This window comes from Chanodichthys erythropterus, chromosome 20 (assembly GCF_024489055.1).
Source record: "Chanodichthys erythropterus isolate Z2021 chromosome 20, ASM2448905v1, whole genome shotgun sequence".
In the NCBI taxonomy this organism is placed as follows: domain Eukaryota; kingdom Metazoa; phylum Chordata; class Actinopteri; order Cypriniformes; family Xenocyprididae; genus Chanodichthys; species Chanodichthys erythropterus.
In genome coordinates this window covers 32,040,496-32,061,158 of record NC_090240.1, presented here as the reverse complement: position 1 = coordinate 32,061,158, position 20,663 = coordinate 32,040,496, and the positions used below count along the sequence as shown (strand labels likewise).

The 20,663-nt window shown below is 37.4% G+C and overlaps 2 protein-coding genes across 3 annotated transcripts in view; one reads left to right on the top strand and one right to left on the bottom strand.

Annotated features, from left to right (window-relative positions):
* The window catches only part of plekhg5b (pleckstrin homology domain containing, family G (with RhoGef domain) member 5b), an 84,458-nt gene extending 73,926 nt beyond the window's left edge, over window positions 1–10,532 (bottom strand). The window contains exons 1-2 of the mRNA XM_067370977.1: window positions 10,340–10,532; window positions 8,830–9,003 (exon numbers count right to left, since the gene is read on the bottom strand). Of these exons, the coding sequence (XP_067227078.1) occupies window positions 8,830–8,911 (82 nt within the window). The 5' untranslated portion in view covers window positions 8,912–9,003; window positions 10,340–10,532. The remainder of the gene's footprint in view (window positions 1–8,829; window positions 9,004–10,339) is intronic.
* Window positions 10,533–11,205: 673 nt separating this feature from the next.
* On the top strand, window positions 11,206–20,663 carry LOC137009078 (torsin-1A-like). 2 transcript variants are annotated; one of them, XM_067370979.1, is made up of 5 exons: window positions 11,206–11,416; window positions 14,543–14,808; window positions 15,821–15,996; window positions 16,095–16,228; window positions 19,998–20,663. In XM_067370979.1, exons 1-5 carry the CDS (start codon window positions 11,242–11,244, stop codon window positions 20,246–20,248), a joined length of 1,002 nt encoding a protein of 333 aa, XP_067227080.1. In that variant the 5' UTR covers window positions 11,206–11,241; the 3' UTR covers window positions 20,249–20,663. The 2 variants fall into 2 exon arrangements, with proteins under 2 accessions (XP_067227080.1, XP_067227081.1); XM_067370980.1 differs by lacking the exon at window positions 14,543–14,808 and having other exon boundaries at window positions 11,305–11,416.

Below are 20,663 nucleotides of genomic sequence, written 5' to 3'. Positions count from 1 at the left end.
AGCTTCAAAGGGCTCTCTCTGATCCCAGGCGAGGAATAAGGGTCTTATCTAGCGAAACGATTGGCCGTTTTCTAAAAGTCCCTTATTCTTCGGCTGGGATCATGTAGAGCCTGCTGAAGCTGCAATTTGGACCTTCAACTCTGTTGAAGTCCACTATAAGGAGAAAAATCCTGGAACGTTTTCCTCAAAAACCTTAATTTCTTTTCGATTGAAGAAAGAAAGACAAACATCTTGGATGACATGGGGGTGAGTAAATTATCAGGAAATGTTATTTCTAAAGTGAAGTAATCCTTTAATGTAGCGACACAAAACAGCAGGAAATGATGCAGTGTGGCCAAATACATGTATCTGACACATACATACATGAACTACAGATGCAACAACATTAAAATACAAAAGTTTAAGCAAGCACCATCTGAGATGGAAGTGTACTAAAGACGACAGCTCATGGTTAATGATTGAAGAGTGAGGGTATTTTGGGTAAGTGGATCCAGCCTTACCATTAACATCATGGATGACATCCAGAGGGGACGACCAAGAGTACCGTTCCGCCCCTAGCTCTGTCAAAGATGATGGGAGTGTCTCGAGCTCATAAGCTCCCCGTTTCCTCCAGTAAAGGAACATTGTGAAGGACGAGGCTTGTAAATGTTAACTGCAAAAATGAGCACCACGCTAACTGATCTTAACTAAAGGCTACTTTAAAAGGAAACAATACCAACTCGTACAATAAATAAACACTCGACATCTAACAAGTCATCTTGACATCCACCTCTGATGTGCCCTTAACTGGATATAGTCAATCTCAAACAATTCGCCATAAAGCAAGCACCTGCAGTTACCTCATCTTCCCTAACAATTAAACCTTTCTTTGATCCCGTTTCACGAGTTCCAACCCATAAAAGTGTGCAACTAGGCATGCCAAAACCGGACCTACATTCCAAACCAGAGCAAATCCTGGCACCCATTTCACAGCACCCCAATGTAACTCATGACAATAAATCTCAATTGAGAACGTATGACGGATTCCTCACTTCTCACATTGTAGATCCCGCATTGGAATCTTGCAGTACGCCAAGACGGGAACACCTAAAATTCCCCTATACCTTGGCAAGAAAAATCAAATTAAAGCCTTCCAAAGCTGCTTGATGTCCTGACGAGAATGTCTCGCTTCTTTTGAGAAGTTGACGATGCTTCTTCTTCAGCTTCATCTCAGATGTTCTTCAGTTTCTTCACTGAACAATCAGTATTTCTAAGTCTCCAAGGAACAGGCACATTGGTGTCAAAGTCTGTGCAAGCAGTTTGGGCAAAGAGGACTGGTTGTCAGAGGGTGTTCGACCCACACTACCAGACAAATGTTGTATTCATACTGGGGTGAAGTGCATGCTGGGATTGAAAGACTAGGCCAATACCTTCCAGTCTTTGAGAAACAAAGATCCCTTGCAAACCCCTCCTACACAGACAGTGAACTTTGTCTATGATTTGCACAAACAATAAAAGCCAGACATTTCTGCATTGATTAGAGCCCTGGTCCTCCTTTTCGGAGAGATTTATGCATTACGAATGCCATGTGACTAAAACAATGTCGGCTGTTTCCATGGACGGACGCCAGCCAGCAGTGGCTCCTGATAAGATATCCACTCTACAGGAGGTGGATGCATGTCAGCATGACATCATTGCAAATGTTGCATTTTCTCAATGTCAAAGGAACAGGTTGGAAAAGTCTTGTTGCAAAAAGGTTGCTTCAGTTGTCCTGCAAAGAAGAATTACTGTGAGAATGTACTGTGCAAGAGTCACAGGGGAGAGACGATGTTGCACAGCCATTCAAATGTCCAATTTTGGGATAAGAAATTAGAGGGTACGGCTGGGGCAGACTTACTCTTGGAGTCTGGCTTTGCAGACATATGGTAGTAATCCAGAACCTGGCTTTGAACTTGCAGCTTTTTCAAATGAACAGGCCACTCAGGCAGCTGTAGAACGAGACGCACCAAGCAGACTTCAGACAATGAATCTGAAATTTTTCCTCTGCAACTTTAGCGTCTTTTTTAAGCACAAACAGTGGGTTTAAATATTCTGTGTTAGCATAAAAAGTGTGCTTACGTAATAGAGTCTGAGTGCAGACATGTGACCGAGAGACAGAATGAGTGTGTGCATCTGGACGAAGTGAAGGAGTGAATTTTCCAAGCCTCAGTCAGTGGTGTTGACAGGTGGAGGGCAGTTTGACACTCTGGTTGCAAAAGTAGCGGAAAACAGAGTTTAACCTATATTTAGATGGAATGACTATATCATATGCTGTACTTAAAGGCACAGTTCACCCAAAAATTAAAATTCTGTCATCATTTACTCACTCTAAAGTTGTTCCTAAAGTTTCTTTATTCTGCTGAACACAAAAGATGTTTTTTTGAAGAATATTGGTAACCCAAACAGTTGATGGGCCCATTTGACCCTTCGCAAAGACCCGCCCCCCCCTTAGTTACTGTTGCTTTGTCCGACAAGCCATGACGCTGTCACGCCACATGCAGTGAACATCGCGGAGCAAAGAGGATACTGACAACACGTCGACAGACAAGACAAAGCAGGTTACTTATGATATTAAACAAAGTCCCAGCTTTCAAACTGTGTAGTTTTTTAAGAAATTCAAACATTTTGTGGCTCTTTAATGTGTCGTGACGGATCGCTGTAGCGCCTCAGCTCAAGAGGCTAGTAAACAGATCATCTCTTCCTACTAGTTCATTTATAGCATCAAATAAACATGAATGAACATCAGAAGGAATGTTGTTTCAAACGCAGAAAGACGTCAATACACACCATTTTTCAAGTTTAAGTCCACCGAGGTAATCTTCTAACTCCTGACTGCTTTGTCGGACAAAATGGCGGATTCGGCGTTCTGATTGGTTAGATTGCTTGTCAATCAAACTCCCTGCGAAGGGTCAATTGACTATTTTTTTCCATACCACGGAAGTACATATGTTCTTCCACAAGACAAATGAAGTTGTTTATTAACCGCTAGAGCATCAAAAATACATGAATAAACCCAACTATTGACAATTGTCTGCAACAATTTGTCTGCACGTAACGCGCAGTTACAACCCATCTAGATAGCCAGACTTCTTTACCTCTCACTAGGTGGACGGCCATGAAAATGACTGATATGCCTTTCACTCAAACCCTGCTTTCAAAATCCCTAAATTGTTACTGTAACAGCACAGGGGTATTTATGTATGTAATGAAAAGCTAGACCGTCTGTACACTCAGTACACAAGCAGATATTACAGAGCTCATCCTTGGCAGAGACATGGTCATTAACACAAGGCTGAGATCCGCCTAAATGGACTTAAGCTGGGAGGGGGAAGATGTTCAGTAGCAGTCAGCGTGGGACAAAGTGATGGCATGAACTCATGCTAAAGGGCCCTTTTAATCTACCGTAATCGGCGCACGGATGAGAGGAGTCACACAAGCAGGCTATTTCTATAACAAACAGAGCATAAAGCGAAGAAACCAAAAGCTTCAGAAGTTACATTAGAGCTACAGTCAATTGCTTAGTCAAGACAATGAAACAATGAGACACACATATGTAGCTCTGACTCTAAACGCTTTTTAAAGAGTTTTGCTGCATTCATGTGTTTCCCAAATTACCGTAATTACAAGATGACAACACTGAGATTCAAACTCAGAGATTATTTGTTTATAAGGCAATCTCATAACACCAAATTCGATCTATGTAAAAGTCACCATGAAATCAAAATCGACAATTCTTGTTTTTTGTTTTTTATTGCAGTATTTATAATAAATTATTAATGTAAAATTTGGGAGGATCTATTGACAGAAATGCAATATAATATACAGAACTATGTTTTCAGTGGTGTATAAAGACCGTACATAATGAATCGTTATGTTTTTATTACCTTAGAATGAGCCATTTCTGTCTATATACAGCGGGTCCTCTTACATGTTAAGTATCCATTATGCGCTGGAATGTTTCTACAGTAGCCCTAAATGGACATACTGCTCTACAGAGCGCATTTAGTCACAATGTTGTTCTTCTTCTAAATCGCTTGTGTTTTTAGAGGCAGCTTGCATCATTACTACATTGAATATGCACAAAGAAGTAGTAGTATTTGTCTGGTTTATTAGAAGCAGAGACTGTTCTATGTTAGAAGAAAGAAGAAACCTCATTGCTTGACTGGCTAACGTACTCTCTGCTGTCTCAGACAATGGCATCTTTCCCTGTGTTCCATTCGGAAGGGCTCATCCCTATGCCCTAATCCCTTCAAAGGGTTTCCCTCCGGAGTGAGAGCTTCGAAGGGATGAAGGGTGTAGGGGTCATTTTTTGGAACGCACTTCAGCTTCATCTTAACGAGACAATCAAGGAGGCGCCTTCATCTTTTTTTCCCCTGGTTTACTCTTTGATTTAATAAGCATTAATTTAACATTATAAGCTACTGCCAGTCTTTTACTTTAAATATAATGTATATTGTGTCTATGTACGTGAAACATTTGAATGGACTGATAAAGGTAGCTCTAAAGTATTTTTGTTGAAGTACAATGTCATTTTGACCATAATAATGTACTAAATCTAACTTGTATAAATATTGCAGTAGTAGCTATAGAAAAATGCTATTTCATTAATAGGTAAAATCGAACTCCTAACCTCCTGTACCTATTCTGTGACGTCAAACAACTTCCCTGTTCAAAGGATCATGGGGGCCCTTTGAAGTGGCCAGTTTTGAGCACTTCGATTTGGAACGACCCTTCAATATGGCAGCCATGATTATTTTCACTTCGAAGTGCCCTTCGGAGGGCGATATATCCCGTTTGGAACGCACCCTTTGTCTTGTGTCGGCCAGACGGCCACCATAGCTTCTCTATTTTGCTTCGAAAGGGAGGGGTGAGCGCCGTTGGTTGCAGTTTGCAATCTCACATTAGATGCCGCTACATTTACACACTGCACCGTTAACCATGCACATTTTTAATGTAATCTTTAATCAAAATAACTTCCCCTCCCTCTTGCAGCGACATCTCTTCTATGATGAGGTGTATTCTGGCACAAGGGCGGGACAACCTGTCACTCATATGAGATCGACCAATAGCAAACCACAACTATCCAATCAAATCCCCATGGACAAATCAAGTCCCTCCCTACATTTTCTCTTGTTCAAGAAGCCGTTTCACTCTGACATACGTCATAATAGCAAAGAAAAGACTGTTGCGACTTCTGTTTCATGCTGACATTAAGAGCAGTGAAACCTAATTTCAATACTTTAATTCTATTCTATTGTAATAATATTCCATATCATCTATAATAATATTCCATATCAAACTGAAAAGCCATGCATGTCATGTTGTTTTAGTTTCATGATGTCATAAGTCATTAAATAATAATAATTTTTATAATAATATTATTTAAGCCAGAGTCCTGTAGTGAAGTATCTAGATTATACTAGAGTGAACATTTTCTTTACTCATCACAGCTGGGACCTAAATGAACTGAAGGAACACAGATTTCACCTTCAGGCTCCGACAGCGACACTCCATCAGCCAAACGAACCAAACGACTTCAAGCCGCAAGTTCACAGCTAAATTACTGTTAATCTCATTCATTCAACGGGTCTAATAGCTGTACAAGCACTTAAACCAAGGGCAGGAGCTGGAGGAAGAACAATATGCTAATAGCACAGTCTTAAGCCTTCATTGTGTGTGATAAAAGCAAGTTGAAAGCGTGACAGAGTGAGGGATGATGGGAAAGCTGTAAGGCTAAGAGGGCTGTTGAACGGTGGAGGGAATGGCTGACAGCTGCGAGAGCCTGTTCATGAGCATTACATCATCTCAGGACTTGAAATGCTGATAGCAATAACCCTGCGGTGTGTTTTTGTGTGTATGTAGGGGGTTGCATTTGACTTTTGGATTCATACTAACAGTACAGTCTCTCAAGTAAAGGCTATAATCTATTACATCAATGTAAGTTAAGTTACCAGCGATATTTAATTAAATATTTACTTTTGATCACATTAATAAAATGCAATGCATCTTTTGATTCAAAGTAAGCATTTGTGAAGAAAATTGTCAGTTTTGGTGTAAATTGTAATTTTCTTATGGTTTTAATCACTTTTTTGTAGTAGGAATAACTAGATTTTTATATTTTGCCCAAGCAAAACTCATAACCACAATGACAAGTTATTGCTATGAAGTTGAATTCTAGATTGTACCTTACTGACCCCGAGACAAAAAAGCCCAGATCTCTATGATATTCGGGTTTCTAGAAATAGCTGGATCCGTCTTTCAATGTAAGTACCTCACACTGATCACTTATTTAAGATGTGCAAATGGCATAGAAATGTCAAAAAGAGGCCACAAACATGAATTAAGCTACAATTACTTTTAGAAAATCTGACTACTATGGGTGTAACGGTACTAGGGTTGTCAAAAGTACTGATACATCGGTACCAAGTTGGTACTGAAATTTAAAAAATGTCAAGACACCAGCATTTCACCCTAGCATTTTGAGAGCTGTTGAGTTGAGCAGCTTCTGACTAACTTAAAACACCTCTGATTAGCCATTGTGTTCATGCACTCAACAGATATGTCTGTGATTGGCTACAATGATCAACGCTTCAAAAACATCACAGACATATCTATTGAGAGCATGAACACAATGGCCAAGCAAAGGTGTTTTAAGTTAGTCAGAATCCACAAAATGCTTGGGGGAAATGCTGGTATCGTCACATTTTAAAAATTTCAGTACCAACTTTGGTAATAAGCTTTTGACAACTGTAAACGGTACACAAAAATGATATTCCGTTACGTACCTCACCGTTTGGTACGTTTTCAGAACAGCAGGGGGAGAAAACTAAACATAAACTTGCTCTTTTTTTAGTAAACAGTGAATTACTTAACACATTGTGGCTCTGTCCTTAAATACATTCAATTATAATTACAATTTTCTTAAGTGAGTGCACATATTTAGCAAAATGCTCTTGTCAAGAGATGTGGACACTGAATGACTTGCCTGAGGTAAATGTAACGCTATGTGACATTGTTTACAAGCTGTTTTACCGACGTATTTCTGTCGTTGAAACATATGAGCGATTACATGAGATTTTCATTCATGTTTATTTCATGCTATAACTAGTAGTAAAGAGGAAGGATAATCGCATTAACTCGCTCTCTGCACTCCGATTGAACTAAGGCGCCTATAGCGATCTGTCACGCCACATCAAAACAGCATTTATTGTTTGAATTTACTAATAAAATTGACAGAATTTGAAAGATGACACTTTGTTTCTTATCGAAAGTAACAGAACACAAAGCTTCTTGCTGCGCTATATAATTTCTAGTAAAGTTTTATTCGTGCATCAACTGAAACAGCATACATTTAAAAAGCGATCTTGGGATTTAAGAATCAAAATAGATGTATAAAACTAGAAGTTTCAAATTAAGGTCCGCATGTGGTTAAAACAACAGTATTTGAAAGACCAAAAGACCCGTACTGAAAATTTTCAGTACGAATACGTGTACCGTCACATCCCTACTGACTATCATTGGACAAACACAAACTGTCAAATAAATACCACTTGACACTTCAGATAATAAGACTAATCTTTAAGCAAAAGGATTTGCCCATGTTTGGGCCAAAGAATTAGTGGATGCAAGAGGAACCAACTTAAAACACTCTTAAACCGTGATGCAATGAAAATTTTCAGGAAGCATTTCAAGCTAAGAGCCTTAAAGGTCAGTCAGTTGACATCATGCATCCAAAATCAGGGAGGAAAAACAAACCAGGTAGAACTGTTAAGATAAAATGACTAATCAAACTTGAGTGAGCCAGAAGCTCCTTCTCAGACAAGCCTTAAACACCAGATGCTTGGAGATTAAACCCATGTATTTCAGGCAGGCTTGAGTGGTCTGGTATACTAAGGGTAACTTGCAGCCCCCGCTGAGCTAAGAAGCCTCTGGCGTACACCACACTTTAGTTTGGGTTTCTATAAATAACCATTCAGACTGGAAGGCTAATCTTTTTGAGATTGCAGAGGTCAATATAATCAAGCAGGAAAATGTTTGTCAACAGCAAAAAACGTCTATGCATGTCAGTTTGTTGAAAGCAGTAGTATATAATGGCCAAATCATCCAATTTTATTTGAACAAAGTTCTTGATCTGATATTTAAAGTCCAATTAAAGCAACAAAACAATCGAAATATGTATGTTTGTTGATTCTATTGGACTTTTTGCTATGCATGCTTATGTATTAATGGTGCTTTCTAAGCCAAACAACAGCTATTACTTTTAGGGTTAGTAATCTGTCTTATGATTTTGGCAGAGGATAAAATGGTTGAAAACAGCCCTACAGATTGTAAGTGTGACCTGAGCCATATCTAGGCACCAGAATATCTTAAATATTTTGACCAAGACCAGTAAGCAACAATGCACTTTTCTATCAGTCATGCAAAAAATATCATAAAATGCATAAAAATATTGTAATTTAATTTTTTTTAAAGAACAGGCTACTTATTTGTCTGATTCTCAGCCAATTAAACGTTATAATTGTACCAATTGTAATGGTAATTATTTAACATTTCAGTATACAAAAAAAAACTCAACCAATACTTATTAAACTATGATCAGAGAGTGCATATGCTGCAAATGATCACATATTTAATATCTCATTCCTTTAATGTCAAACCATGACTATTGACAATGGGATTTGAAGCATCAAATTCAATAATTTGTTCAACTTACAAAGTTTTAAATGTATATGCAAGAGCGCCATGCATTAAGAGCTAGCATTTGTCTTCAAATTTCAGAAAACATTTCATAAAAGTTAAAGGAGAACTTACTGAGACGTAGCCGGATGCCAAGAAAACTTCTAGGAGGCGATTTGTGAAGAACTGGATGCATAATCCACTTGTTGGGTACCATGTTGTGTGCCTTTACTCTACGTCCTCTGTGTTGAGGTAGAAATCCACACTGAAACAGCTGGTGGAGGGGTCACCAGCGGTCAGATACGACTCCTGCCAGGATGATTGGAGAATGAACACAACTTTTACTGCCAGGGGCATACATCCCAGATGGGACACATCACCCAAATTTGGTTAAGCATCTAATTGCCAACATTAAAACCAGATTTGTGAAGAGAAGTTGAAATGAAATCCACACCCCTGGTAGTATTTATGTCTTTGAACAAATATAGTTAACCTGAAGATATATAAAATACAATGACTGTTACTTCAAACAGATTAAACATTGTATGGATGTTAGCTACAATTTGCAGTTCATGCAGCTGCATCTAGTGCACCGCAAAGTAATATACACAAATATAAATACATGATGCTAATTTTGTTCTCTCTGAATACATAAAATTATTCAGAAATTAATTACAAATATGAAAAACATACAATTTGTGCGTGAAATTTGTTTGGTTTAAAGTTAAAAATGTCAACATGGTGTAAATAAAAATAAAAATGAAATACAAAACTAATGTTTTATATATATATATATATATATATATATATATATATATATATATATAAAATATTATATATATATATATATAAAATATTATATATATATATATATATAAAATAAAATATTATATATATATATATATAAAATATTATATATATATATATATAAAATATTATATATATATATATATAAAATATTATATATATATATATATATAAAATATTATATATATATATATAAAATATTATATATATATATATATAAAATATTATATATATATATATATAAAATATTATATATATATATATATATATATATATAAAATATTATATATATATATATATATATATATATATATATATATATATATATATATATATATATATATATATATATAATGATGAAGTTGTCAATCACACATATTTTAAGAGATGCAATAACAGTATTTTAGTACTTTTGAGAAGAATGTTACAGCACTTTACATTTCAGAGCCATTAAATCTGATATAAAAAATAGTTTTAAAAAATGTGTGAAACCAACACAAATTACATTTCTTTATCACATGTTTTAAATAAGATATTTAAAGGTAATTTCTCTTTTTTATTTTATTAAATCCTTTTGTCACTAATCTAATTCATATTTGCTCTGCATGCACATATTAAATGCAGATCCAGGTTGCACATTTCAAACAGGCCTGATTTGGTCTCCTTTGATCTCTAGTATAATGTTGCATTGTAATTTCAATGGCTCGGTAAGCGTGCACACTGTTTACTTACGCATCTCAACGATTAATACATAGACTACAACATGACCAATTAGATACAGTGATCGCATGCGATTCAGTGGATTATTAATATATATCGAAACTCACTCCTCACTAACCTGTTGCATTGTCAAGCTTCATGATCGACCCGCAGAGCGAAAATAAGCTCGTCCATTCAGCAGCAGCAGGACTTCAAATTCACTCCAATGTCGCTTTCATCCCCGCAGAAAGGTGCCGAATCTACCTCACCACTTCTGACTTGTGTAAATCCATGCTTGATGAAACGGGACTGGCGAATGTCAGCGTGAAAGTTTCTCGCTGCTTTGTCTGGGGCTGTTCCCTCTACTCTGTTTCAGCCATGGAAAGCGTTTTCCATTCATTCAAATCACCTTTAGTCGAGAGATCCCGCTGCACCGCCTGCGTTCAGCCGCTAGAGGCGCCAAAGAGAGACTAATGCACAGCGCGCGCGTGTGTGTAGTTTATTTTACCTCGATTTATTTGTCTTTTATTCTTCTTTACTCACTTTTTAACTTCTTGACTATTTCATTCTAAAATCAAAAAGTTCATTTATCCCAGCGGTAGCGGGTTAGATATGTATCTGCCCTCTTGTGTGAATACATATGAGTATTTGGCTCCACCTGCCGGTCATTATGTGCATCTTCCCAAATGACAGTTCAAGCTAAGTCAGGTCCATTTGGATGAGTGTGGAAGTTGGTAGAGAATGTTGAATTGTGATTGTGATACATTTTTCTTTTGAATTTCTATTGCAGCCTGTGGTATATAACCATGGAAAACATGAGTAAATCACGAATAAATGTTTTCAAGATGTAGCTATTGCTGACATGAACGCACAAAGAACAATTGGAATGGTGCAATCATTGTAAACAATATAATACTAAAGTTCAACTATAGGCCAATCGCCTTGCATAATTCCGCTGTGTGCACTATACACTTCTTCATCTGTCAGCTTTCCTTACAAAACGAAAGCGTGGACTAAGGAAGCATAACTAGATTTTCTTTCATGATGAAAGCGTTGCATCTTTTAATAGTTTTGTTTCTGTCTAATATACCATCAGCAGTCTTGGGATTTGTTGAGGTGGTCTTGCTGACTGCGGGTGTGGGTGGGATTGCCTCATTATCTTATATTTTAATCGACGCTTTTGAGTTGTATCCTTTATTGACTTTTGATCCTGAACGTAAGTAAAATCTGAATTTATCTTATTATGCTTATAGGACTGATCCATTGTGGCAAAAAACATAATCACGATTATTTTGGTCATTGGAGGCTAATCATGATTTTTTTTTTTTCCCCACACGATTATGTTAGGGTCATATGACCAAAACCTTATAGGCCTATGATATGAGCAATTTATTTAACGATATAAATAACAATTTGCTGGTAATAAGGTCTAATCTAAATTTTAGATACAGGCAATTTGGCATTTCTCAATATCAATTTATATTCCACAGCAAAATAATAAAGGCTAATGAAAGGTCAAATGTCCTTTAGAATTATTGAAAACAAGTTAATCGTCAGTAATACAATAAAAACAGAAAAGTAAATTACAAACAGTAGGACAAATATAACAGAAATGTGAATTCTCGACAAGGTTGGTGTTTTGACATATTTTTGCTTGTATTTGACCGCACCTGAAGCTCAAAGTTCACTTTGATTGTCTGTGTTCAACTCCGTCTCAGAGGGCACAAGCTGCCTTATAGTGACAGTGCAAGTTCTCTCAAAGTCCCTTTAAAGGAACACTCCACTTTTTTTGAAAATATGCTAATTTTCCAACTTCCCTAGAGTTAAACAGTTGAGTTTTACCGTTTTCGAATTCATTCAGCCGATCTCCGGTTCTGGCGGTACCACTTTTAGCATAGCTTAGCATAGTTCATTGTATCTGATTAGACCGTTAGCATCTTGCTCAAAAATGACCAAAGAGTTTCTATATTTTTCCAATTTAAAACTTGACTACTGTAGTTACATTGTGTACTAAGACCGACGGAAAAGACTGATGGCTGCGTAATATTAACTACAGAAGAATCAAGTTTTAAATAGGAAAAATATCAAAACTCTTTGGTCATTTTTGAGTGAGATGCTAACAGTCTAATCAGATTCAATGAACTATGCTAAGCTATGCTAAAAGTGGCTCCGCCAGACCCAGAGATTGGCTGAATGGATTCGAAAACGGTAAAACTCAACTGTTTAACTCTAGGGGAGTTGGAAAATTAGCCTATTTTCAAAAAAGTGGAGTGATCCTTTAAAGGGATAGTTCACCCAAAAATGAAAATGTGATGTTTATCTGCTTACCCCCAGTACATCCAAGATGTAGGTGACTTTTTTTCTTCAGTCGAACGCAAATTATGATTTTTAACTGCAACCGCTGCCGTCTGTCAGTCAAATAATAGGAGTGATTGGGAACTTGAACAATAAGAGTCGAAAAAACTTCCATAGACAAATCCTAATTAAACCCTGCGGCTCGTGACGACACATTGATGTCCTAAGACACGAAACGATCGGTTTGTGCAAGAAACTGAACAGTATTTATATCATTTTTTACCTCTAATACACCACTATGTCCAACTCCGTTCAGCTTCCGGTTAGTGAGGTCTGATCGCGTTCTGACAATGGAAGTGATGTCTCGCGCTCATTGAAGTATATGGGCGAGACATCACTTCCGTCAGCAGAGCGGGTTTTTTGACCTCACTAACAGGAAGCTGAACGAAGTTGGACATAGTGGTGTATTAGAGGTAAAAAATGACATAAATACTGTTAGTTTTCTCACACAAACCGATCGTTTCGTGTCTTAGGACATCAGTGTGTCGTCACGAGCCGCAGGGTTTCATTTGGATTTGTCTAAGCATGTTTTATTTACTGTTACAGTAGAAGTTCCCATCCACTGCTATTATTTGACTGACAGACGGCAGCGGTTGCAGTTAAAAATCATAATTTGCGTTCGACTGAAGAAACAAATTCACCTACATCTTGGATGTACTGGGGGTAAGCAGATAAACATCAAATTGTCATTTTTGGGTGAACTATCCCTTTAAGGCAAGTCATTTCAGGTCCCCCTGAAATCAAAATTTAATTTTTTTTAGCTCTTAGTATTAATATGTTAGTATTAAAGGTGCTAAAGAGGATGTTTTGTTTTATACATTTTTGCAATATTACTTGAAACTGTCTTTACTAACTGATAGAAGACTATTTATTAGGTGCACTGAAAGGAATAATATTAATATACATCATCTGTGCACGAGGTAGGGCCTTAAAAACATCAGCCAATCGCGTAAACGATTGGCCCTCTGGCTTGTCAATCACTGCCGTGACGTTCCTTGTGAGAGACGAGCGCGGCTGCGCGCTCCAGTAACTTTCCACACTCCACAGGCGCTGCATGCAATGTTTTTGTCAGGAGACAGGAGTAACAACTGCAGATTATGAGTTACCTGCGGTGAGTTCGACATAATGAATCCACGAACACGACACAGCGAATGCCGGTGGTAAACACTTGTGTTCCAATACTCGTGCACGAGTTTTGGGAGGCGTTCCCTTGAAATGAGCTGTGAAGGAGGGGGGTTGTTCTTACGCATGCGCTCATTTCAAAAACTCAGTCTTTGGTTTCTCAGTCGACGAAAAGATCCTCTTTAGCACCTTTAATATAAGCTTGTGTGTTACAAAACAATGACAAAATTCACATTTAGGAAATATAAGCATTCAAAATTTACAGTCTCACTTCCTCTAAAATGGATCACAGATTTTCATGACATTAGGCTTGTTCGAGATGCATCAGCGCTGCGCAGACCGATCGGTGTATGACATCAAAGTACCGCGAGAATGATTCAAAAGCATAAGGAGTTCTCCAATCGCTCTCACGGTACTTTGATGTCATTCACCGATCGGTCTGCGCAGCGCCGATGCATCTCGAACAAGCCTCTTACCACGCACTTCAGCTTCTCGTCAAATGTTTTGTCCAATCAAATGCTCTCTAGAATCTGAAGTCCCGCCTCCTCATACACTAGACATGAGAGCACAGAGCGGTTCATATTAGGTTATGTTTGACAGTTGAAGTAAGTAGCTTAATATTATTATTTATTTATTTTGTAAGATTTTATTGTTTTATTTTTTAGATTTTTTTTTTTTATGGTATAAATTTCCATAAACCTTGTACCTACCATGTTGGTATTTTCCCTCAAAATGGAACATTGTTAAAATGTTTTGTACTTGCTGAGTTTTCAGTATGTTCAGAATGCCACCAATTTGTTAATTATCATTTTAATGTTCAAACAATTGACACCAACCAATGTCTTGTCACATTCACATCTTTCAGGTTTGAAGGCAGATTTAAGACAATCTCTCTATGGGCAGCACATCGCGTCTGATGTTGTACAAAAATCTCTATCATCATTTATGGCTGACAAAAACCCAAACAAACCGCTGGTCCTCTCTTTCCATGGGAGTACAGGAACAGGAAAAAATCATGTCACTAAAATCATCGCAAGAAATATTTACAAAAAAGGGGAGAACAGCAAACATTTTCACACATTTATATCTGAGCATCATTTCCCACGCAGAGACCATTTACACATCTACAGTGTAAGTAAAAAAAAATACAAACATAGGCCTGTTTCATGTTGCATAATCCATATTTCAAGATTAGCGAGCGGATAGATAGCCTAGCTGTTGCAAGTGTTTTGTCAATAGATTTTGGACGTGCATGCATGACCATAGTTAAGTCAAGTTATAAAGTTGAAGCTAAATGCACATCATGTCCCAGTTATGAAATCTCAATAACATAGCATAACTTCCACATAAATCTTGAATTACATAGATGCAAACTCCTCACCTTTAGGTGAGAACTCACCTTTTTGAGATCAAAATAGGTCACATGGGATGAAAAAAATGTTTTATGGGGGGTAGGGGGGTCTTACAAGGGTATCCTGAATAGCATTTCATTATTTATAACATGAGATTTTAACTAAATGTTGATTTTTGGTCAAATGTTGCAACAATATGTTAATTTTTTGCAAGATAAATTACAGTTTTTAACATTTAAGGGATATTTATATTTATTTTTAATTACCCTGTAAGTAACTACAAATGAGCATGTAAAGCAAAAAAAAAAAAAAGATTTACTTGTGCAGCATGTCCCCGCCCTGTACAACGTTCTCACCTTTTTTCCTCCTTACCTGTTTGCATCCCTGTGAATTAAGATTATTTGTCTTATCCCAAATGGCTTTGAACATTGTTTTAAGCATAAATCTAATGTTTTATAGAACAAAGAATTATGGGTTTGGGACTAAAAGAGGGTAAATGGGTGAACTATTCCTTTAAGCAGTTTTGTATCTAAAATGAACAAAAAGACAAATATTTTATTAGTTCTGCATTTCACATTTTGCCATTATGAGCATGGCCAAAGTAATTCAGGAGAGTGAACTTCTTTAACTGATCCTTTAATTATATAAATAAACAACCGTTTCAATCAAAACCATAGCTACATGTAGCTACTACTGTAAGTGTTACTATAGTAAAAAAAAAAAAAAACAGTAAATAATTTTTTTTTTAAATTGCATGTTCTTAAAAGCATTTGCATGTTCTGTATATTCAGGAACAGCTAAAGCAGTGGATTCATGGAAATGTATCAAGTTTTCCCCGCACCATGTTCATATTTGATGAAATGGACAAGATGAATCCTCAGCTGATCAACACCATTAAACCTTTTCTGGACTACAATACCCGTGTAGACGGAGTGTCATTCCACAATGCAATCTTCATTTTTCTCAGGTAAAAAATAGAATTGTCAGATTCAAGCAGAGTGTTAATTAAATATCTCTATTCTCTCAAAAGAGTGACCCAACTAATGATAAACTGTTTGTTTATAGTAATGTAGGTGGGAATGTGATTAATGACATGGCTCTGGATTTCTGGAGAGAAGGCAAAAATCGGGAAGAGATGTGGATGAACAACAAAGAACTGGAGATTAAAATCTCTCAAACCATCTTCAATGATAAGAACAGTGTGTATTAAAAGCATTTTATATGGATTTTATATATATAATGTATATGCGATATTTCAGTGATAACAGTCCTACCTCTTCGCCGTTTGTATCACTCCGCTTGAAGTGACTGTCATGGCGGCCGATCAAATTCACCGTCATTTTTGCGAATACCACTTGTTGTACCACGAACTGTAGTTTTAAAAGTTTTTAAAGATGAGAATGTAGTTGTTTAGACCTGAAATATGTGACTCATATTTAATAATAGTGCCTATTGTACAATTTGTTTTGACGTTGTCGGAGATGCGAGCTCCAGGGCGTCAGCGGCCGTTCAGGGGTCATGTTCGTGCCGAGAACAGCTTCATCTCGGCCAGTGCTTTGGGGATTAACCATTTAACATGAGACAAAATTTAATTTGAGTACATAAAACGGGCAATCTTTGGTCTTATTAATCTATCGTTTGTTCCAGAGCAAGTCGAATTGTGCTATGTTAAATTTGATAATAATTACCTTATCCTTTATATAGCATAGCATATAGTCAGACAAAGACTCTTCTCCGTTTCCTCATACATACCCTTTATAGACAGTGTTTTTTGAGTAAAGAAAACGCTTTACAATTTTTTTTTTACAAACATCAGATCTTTATTTACCTTTGCATTGCATAGAGACGAGATGACCAAACTGCGTGCAGAACTTCATTCACGACAGAGAATTTATGAGGTTTGACTGACAGTTTGAGGATCCAAAGGAGTTAGGAGGTTTTGTCACAAGCTCTTTTAAATCCTTTTCATTCGTTAAATATTAGTAAAACCCACATACAAGCGTAAAGGGTGACCTATATCATTGTTTTTTGTTTTTTTTTAAATAAAATAAAACAAAAATTAGGAACTAGAGATACAAGGTGTAGCATTTATTTTATTTATTTGTTGACATTTGGTAATTATCCACGGCACACTAGTGCTTTACGTTTGACTGAACAGTACAATTTTGTTAATTTGTTGTTGAGTAAATATTATATATAAATATGTCCATTAATGGGTAATATGGATTGAGTGAAAGTTACATTAATACGCCATTAGATGGCGGCAACACTTTACAGGTGAATGAGTCATGAGGTCAGTGAGTCACAAGAGACTTTTAATTTGAAACAAACTTTTGCAAAGGAAGTTGTTTTAGCGCTGTGGTGTTATGGATGTTATGGAAAATTCCCATAGCTGTAAAAAGAACAAATACAAGATCGCTTTCCTCAGCGGACATTCAAACGTATTTTTATAATGGATATAATATTATGGATATTGACTTAAAGAATGAATGTTATGCAATAGGGCTGCACGATATATCGCATGAGATTGTCACGCGCATTTCGTCAGTAAAGCCGGTTCCCTGATTACCGCTAAATCGCCATCACCTGCTTTCAAATGGAGCGGCATTTAATAGACAGAGCCGTAGTTCACTGACAAGCTACGCAATATCGCGTTCAATATCGAAGGCGATTCATCTGCGATATGAACGCGATATTGCGTGGCTTATCAGTGATAAGCCACGAAACTAGCAGATTTAAGGAAAATTACCATCGTTTGGCAAATAAATAAATTTCGGACAGTTACATAAACATTACCAATCCTGTAGGCTTTATGGTACACCTCAAATAAGGGATTTAATAGTAATTTATAATGTTAATATTAATTGCCGAGTCCACGAATGGCTTGGGTATGCAGAGCATTCGCAGCTTATATGGACCGCACGCCATTGATATATATATATATATATATATGTGTGTATACTATATTGCCAAAAATTTTGGGACGCCTGCCTTTACGTGCACATGAACTTTAATGACATCCCATTGTTAATCCGTAGGGTTTAATATGAGTTGGCCTCAACTCTTCTGGGAAGGCTTTCCACAAGGTTTAGGAGTGTGTTTATGGGAATTTTTGACCATTCTTCAAGAAGCTCATTGTGAGGTCAGGCAGTGATGTTGGCGAGAAGGTCTGGCTCGCAGTCTCTGCTCTAATTCATCCCAAAGGTGTTCTGTCAGGTTGAGGTCAGGACTCTGTGCAGCCAGTCAAGTTCCTCCACACCAATCTCGCTCATCCATGTCTTTATGGACCTTGCTTTGTGCACTGGTGCGCAGTCATGTTGGAACAGGAAGGGGTCATCCCCAAACTGTTCCCACAAAAATAAATTGTCCAAAATATCTTGGTATGCTGAAGCATTAAGAGTTCCTTTCACTGGAACTAAGGGGTCAAGCCCAACCCCTTGAGAAACAACCCCACACCATAATCCCCCCTCCACCAAACTTTACACTTGGCACAATGTAACAGGAAAGTACCGTTCTCCTGGCTATAGCCAAACCCAGACTCGTCCATCAGATTGCCAGACAGAGAAGTGTGATTGGTCACTCCAGAGAACACGTCTCCACTGCTCTAGAGTCCAGTGGCGGTGTGCTTTACGCCACTGCATCCAACACTTTGCATTGCACTTGGTGATGTAAGGCTTGGATGCAGCTGCTCAGCCATGGAAACCCACTCCATGAAGCTCTCTATGCACTGTTCTTGAGCTAATCTGAAGGCTACACAAAGTTTGGAGGTCTATAGCTATTGACTCTGAAGAAAGTTGGTGACTTCTGCGCACTGTGAGCCTCAGCATGCTGACCCTGCTCTGTGGCCTATATTTTACGTGGCCTACCGCTTCGTGGCTGAGTTGCTGTTGTTCCCAATTGCCTCCACTTTGTTATGATACCACTAACAGTTGACCGTGGAATATGTAGTAGTCAGGAAATTTCACGAATGGACTTAGGTGGCAACCTATCACGGTACCACGCTTGAATTCACTGAGCTCCTGAGAGCGACCCATTCTTTCACAAATGTTGGTAGAAGCAGTCTGCATGCCTAGGTGCTTGATTTTATACATCTGTGGCTATGGAAGTGATTGGAACACCTGAATTCAATGATTTGTTGAGGTGTCCCAATACTTTTTTCAATAATATATATATATATATATATATATATATATATATATATATATATATATATATATATATATATGTCATTTGATTGTCTGTAAACCTGTACATATATGGTTACTGTCATGGGTAGGTGGCTGTATTGAAGCACACAACTCAGGAAATACTCAAACTGACTTTATTAATAAACACAAACAGGAAAATAACATAAACAGAAATAATAACCATAAGATGAAGTTATCAGAACTATCCACTGGGATAGTTCCCCGAGAACTAAATTCTCCCCATGGCCATGTTCCTGTTTGCATTTGCATCGGTAATAGGAACTTTGAAGCGGCCGACAGCGGCGTCCTTAACCGCTGCATTTACAAATGCTAAAAACCGGTGGATGGAGGATGGCATGATAGGAGCTGTGTTTGTTGTGTGTCGTGGGTTCCATGATAATCAAGATGGAATGTTAAATAATCAATCACGCGACTGAAAGAGCAAGAGACAAAATTTCATGATATCTTTCAGTATTACATATCATAAAGGCAGAGAAAAGAACACAACCCTGCAAACAACACGTAAATGCCATTATCACTGTTTTTCATGTGAACTAAACACATTTACAAAGCTTTTTAAAAATGCAGAGTGCTGGTGTTTGACCAATCAATATACACTTACGTCACTGGTAGTTCCTTTAGACCTTATTTGCCAGAGAAACAAGCGTGCCGCCATCTTTAGAATATTGTCTTTGAACTTCAGCTTTTGGAATAAAACTCAAAACGTGCCAGTTACATTCTTGTATTTCATAAATTAAATTTGTTCCTCTACATTTTACAGGTGGGTTTCAGCACTCCACTATCATAGATCATCATCTGGTTGATCACTATATTCCTTTCCTACCTCTGGAGCTGAGGCATGTGCATCAGTGTGTCCTGGCTGAGATGGATCATCTGAACATGACCCGAAACACTGAACTGGCAGATAAAGTGGCCAGTGACATGCCCTTCTTCCCCAAAGAAGAGAAAGTCTTTGCTGTTAAAGGTTGTAAGTCTGTCAGGCAGAAGTTGGTGATGTATGTTGATGAATAGATGAAAGACTTTAGCAGAGCTTGTTGTTCACTTAAAAAAAAAAATGTTGCTGTTTCTTTAATGCACATAGTTGAACAGCAGTGAGGTACTGACTTTTCTCCATAGTTTTTGCTAATTAATATCCCAGTGTATAGGAGTATGTAATACACTGCCTTTTAAATAGTGCTAAATAAAAAAATTGTGAGAGCCTGTACATTGCTCATTTGTGTTGTTTGTCTTTTGCAGGTGTCTTGTTAAAGTGTGTGTGCGCGTGTGAGTGAGCGTGTGTGTGCGTGTGTGGGTGTATTCGAGCTGGATTGAAGGGTTTTTTTTTTTGTATTTTGTTTTTTTGTTTAGTTTGTTTGTTGTATATTTGTTATTTGTAGTATTTGGTTTCGTTGTAAGTTGATTTGGTGTTTGTTTGAATTTTGTTATT

Coding starts and splice junctions, on each gene's coding strand:
- LOC137009078 (XM_067370979.1), top strand. CDS start 11,242: ATGATGAAAGCGTTGCATCTTTTAATAGTTTTGTTTCTGTCTAATATA. Junction 11,417..14,542: donor ATTGACTTTTGATCCTGAAC/GTAAGTAAAATC, acceptor CACATCTTTCAG/GTTTGAAGGCAGATTTAAGA. Junction 15,997..16,094: donor GCAATCTTCATTTTTCTCAG/GTAAAAAATAGA, acceptor GTTTGTTTATAG/TAATGTAGGTGGGAATGTGA.